The sequence below is a fragment of the Phalaenopsis equestris genome, unplaced genomic scaffold, assembly GCF_001263595.1.
Source record: "Phalaenopsis equestris unplaced genomic scaffold, ASM126359v1 Scaffold226398, whole genome shotgun sequence".
Classification (NCBI taxonomy): Eukaryota; Viridiplantae; Streptophyta; class Magnoliopsida; order Asparagales; family Orchidaceae; genus Phalaenopsis; species Phalaenopsis equestris.
Genome location: NW_018244416.1, coordinates 1 through 3,910, shown reverse-complemented (window position 1 = coordinate 3,910; position 3,910 = coordinate 1). Strand labels below are relative to the sequence as shown.

Below are 3,910 nucleotides of genomic sequence, written 5' to 3'. Positions count from 1 at the left end.
CCCATTGAGCAGAAAAATGATACCTGTATGCATGGGGTAAGATGATTTCCAGATAAAGTGATCTTTTCTACAGTCCCGCCGAAATATTCAACACTAGGCTTCAAGATCTCCTCCAGAACGTCACTTTCATCAAAGGCATCAATATTGAACTTGACCTGAAATGGACTTCCTGCATTGTAATGACAAGAAAAACAGGCATTCAAGTTTATTTGACCGAATCACCTACCAGCAGGGTGTGGGGTACCCGGTAGGACTTCTTGAAAAATTCACGGTTCTCAAGGGGTGTAGGTCTGAATTCTGATATGCCTTCATTTACCTGGCAATATTAAGTTCTTTTAAATGATTCATAATAAAACAAAAAATAAAATGATATTTTTCATATAAATCAACATAAAGGTAATTCAATTCAAGAGGTATGAATATCTTCGATCAGACTTGTCCAATTACTGATGGTAGCTGATCAGCAAATTTTGTAAGAGATAACATGATTTCCTGGTCCAATTCCTGTACAAATGCTCCCGCACCATCCAGTAGGGCTTTCCAAACATCTCCTATGAAATCAAGTATGACAATTGAATCAGAAGAGCATTAGATATTCTTTATTAGCATGAAATGCCTGTGTTAGCTTCAAATTATATTCCAGATGAATAATGAAAGGATGGGGAATCTTGGGGGATCCGCCAAATGTGAACCCCTAAGTTGACCTAATTAATCATACTTAACGAACCATAATAATCAATTATTTATGTGATTATGACGAATTTTTTTCTTAATAATTCTTGCGCAAAAATTTGTTATTTAAGTATAAATAACTGAATATTATGCATCACAATACAAATTCGTAATGTCTAAACCTGAAAAATGTGCAATATTAACTATGAAAAGTCATAAAAAAAAACAAAAAAACCAAGTTCAAGATGACAACTACCTTATATGCATATACAAGCACATTCATCTAGTCAGATAGCTAAGCTTAGCAAATCTACAATCTTGAATCAATTAACCAACTTACTCCATAAGGCTAAAGTTGCCCAAAGTCTTAAGTCGACAAAAATTCACATTTTGTCTAGTTCCCGTCCCTACCCTTCAATATATCAGACTCACTGATTCACAAAAAAAAAGAAAAATTAAAAGATCTTAGCTAACTAGTTCAAACGTACTAAACACTTTAAGAGAATTCATCTCATAGAGATTGCATCAAAGTTAAAACCCAATAGAAGTCACCAAACTCTTAGATAGTTATCAATCAACCAAACTTGTCTACGTGCCTACTTCAAAACATGCTTCACTGAGTTACTTTATGTAAACTTTTTTAAGCATCCTAATTGCAGATGTTAAAGCTTAACCTGAACCAATAAATAAGAGGTTAGATGATAAACTTAGCACATGGTCATGTCACATCACTCTTATATTTTCTAACAATAAAATTTAAAAACAAAAATTCACTTTAGATTTCCCTCTATATTCTCTCTTTTAGGCTTAAACCATACTAACTAATAAAGGTAGCGTCAAATTCAGAGAAATTTGGATTTAATATCCTAAAAACTGTAGTGAGGGCAGAAGATGTCAAGAACAAAAAGGTCAAGCCATTAAAAGCCCATATGAAAGAGTGAGGTTGCACAAATCAAACAGCAAGATTATGTAGCTTCCGAGCAGCTCAATCAAATGGAAGATCAAAGATGATCCAAGGACTAATCGATCAATTTTTTGTCAAATCTGTCAGCTCTCTGATTCGCAGACATCAACCTAACCTAGAAGCCATTATCTCCATTCTACGTATTGAAAAAATTCTCAAAAAAAAATTACTGCCAAAACACCTATTCCTTGCCATGAAGTGCTGACCTTACCCAACCAATGAATTTTACGTGAAATTCGAAGAGATGCAGCCACCTCCCATGTTTAAAATACATCATTTTGATTCATAAAAAGAAAAGTTAGATTCAGCCAACCTTATTGCTGAAGTAGATAATTGTTCGCAGCATTTGTGATATGCTCAAATGTCAAAAATTCTTCACTATTTTTAAGAAGGCACCGCTACGATGGTTTTCTCATCTCCCTCTTGGGAGTTTCTCATCATTCTCCGACTTCAATAAATATTTTATGGACTGATTTTCTAAGGCCCAAAAATCATTAAAGAAGAAATATGCATGTCGGTTTAACTTTTTTATGAAACACTAAATATTTTATGCTATTCAAAGAGTCTTACTATATCAATAACATATTAATATCATATCATATTTATGCTTCATAGGAGCGACGTCTAAAAATTTGTACCAAGTAGGGCACTTCAATATTAATATTTTTTTTATATACATGCACGGGTACCTTAGTGTTCTCCACTAGTACCATCAAGGAATGACTCTATCATGCAAAAACCATACAATCACACCTGACTACTCGCCCCGGTGCTCGTTGCTCTTACCTAGAGGCAACAACATAGAGTGAGCAACAACAAATTCAGAGAAATAATTAAGGCTAAAATATGATTTTGTACACATAAAATAATGTGCATGCTCATATGCCATTACACATCCATACACAAATCACAACTTGTTAGAATCATAGATAACATGAAAATAAAAGTAGGTGGTGTAAAAATCAGGACTACTATATAATTATACATGACAAATATGAAATCATAAGTATAGTCAAAAGCATGTTCGTAAACTGTTTATCGTATGTAATCATAACAATATCATTTCATATGTATTATTTCATAATAATGTCACTTGTAAATTTATAAGTTTCAACTATTCTGTCCCGTCATCATGAGTCGTTATCCTACCCCAAAGGCCATATAAATTATCGATAAAGATTGGGTTTCCCCCACCATAACAGTTATCAATAGCCCCCTGATACTCATGGTTCTCTAACATTTTGTCATCGCATAATCTCAACAGTTCCCAAAGTTTTTTCCTTGCATAAATGATGAGTCAGGAATGCATTCCTACATAATATGATTGCAAGCACTCATGTAATAGTCTACCCATAACATTCCTTGCGACATTTTCATTACTCGATCAAGCATTTATAAAGCACTACATGAATCATAAGGATGGAGCATAATAAATAAATACTCGCAAGAGATTCATATCATAAACATAATCATATATAGCCATAAGCTGATTATAGCATTATATGTATCATAAGAAAAGTAAACGTGTTGCAGATATCCATTCAAAATATGCCAAAAATTCTAAATGCATCTGCATCAAGATAGAAATCATATGAAAACCTATAGAAGATTATTTTTTTTCAAATTAGCACAAGATTATTTCACCTGACTTGACGGAACAGCCCTACAATAAGTGCCCACACGCTCGTCTCAAGCTCGTCGATTCGGACAGACAACCTGAGGCTCATATACAGCATAAGAATTCATAAAATTTGGTTTATAGCATGCATTAACTCAATAATATAATTTAATTGTCAAAACATACCTCAAAAGAGCTTTTCGGCATAAATCCGTCTTTCTAAAATCACCAATTTCACTCTCTCCTTCCTATCTTCTCAAACCTTCTCACTGATTTCCTGAAAAAATATTTTTAGAAGCTTGCAAAATTAATTACGACACTTCTAACACAATCGACGCCTCCAACCGCTGTTAGAAACGAGAATAGCATGAAAAACAAAATAAAAGTCAAAATTGAAGTGAGAGAAAGGAAATGAAAGTCTCAATTAGCATGAGAGAGGATTCGTGCTTACAAAAATCTCCCCGAAACCCTGAATTGTGCTCTGCGGCACCCAAGCGGAAGCTCACCCCATATTGTTTGCAACCTAGCTGCAGTAGTCGATCGCGATAGCTTCCCTAGTGCGAGAAACCGAGTGTAGGGGGAGTGCAAAGGGATGCGACACGAAAATCCTAAGAAATTCCAAGTCGTTCACTATCATCCAATCGACGCATTATCGA

General features: G+C 34.5%; 1 protein-coding gene across 1 annotated transcript; it reads right to left on the bottom strand.

The window, feature by feature from the left end:
• Window positions 1-23: 23 nt before the first annotated feature.
• LOC110037884 lies at window positions 24-551 on the bottom strand (the record flags this gene model as incomplete). Its single annotated transcript, XM_020742612.1, has 3 exons — window positions 24-155; window positions 227-316; window positions 436-551. Coding segments are annotated over 3 exons (338 nt in total), but the record flags the coding sequence as incomplete, so codon positions are not given.
• Between the last annotated feature and the right edge of the window lie 3,359 nt (window positions 552-3,910).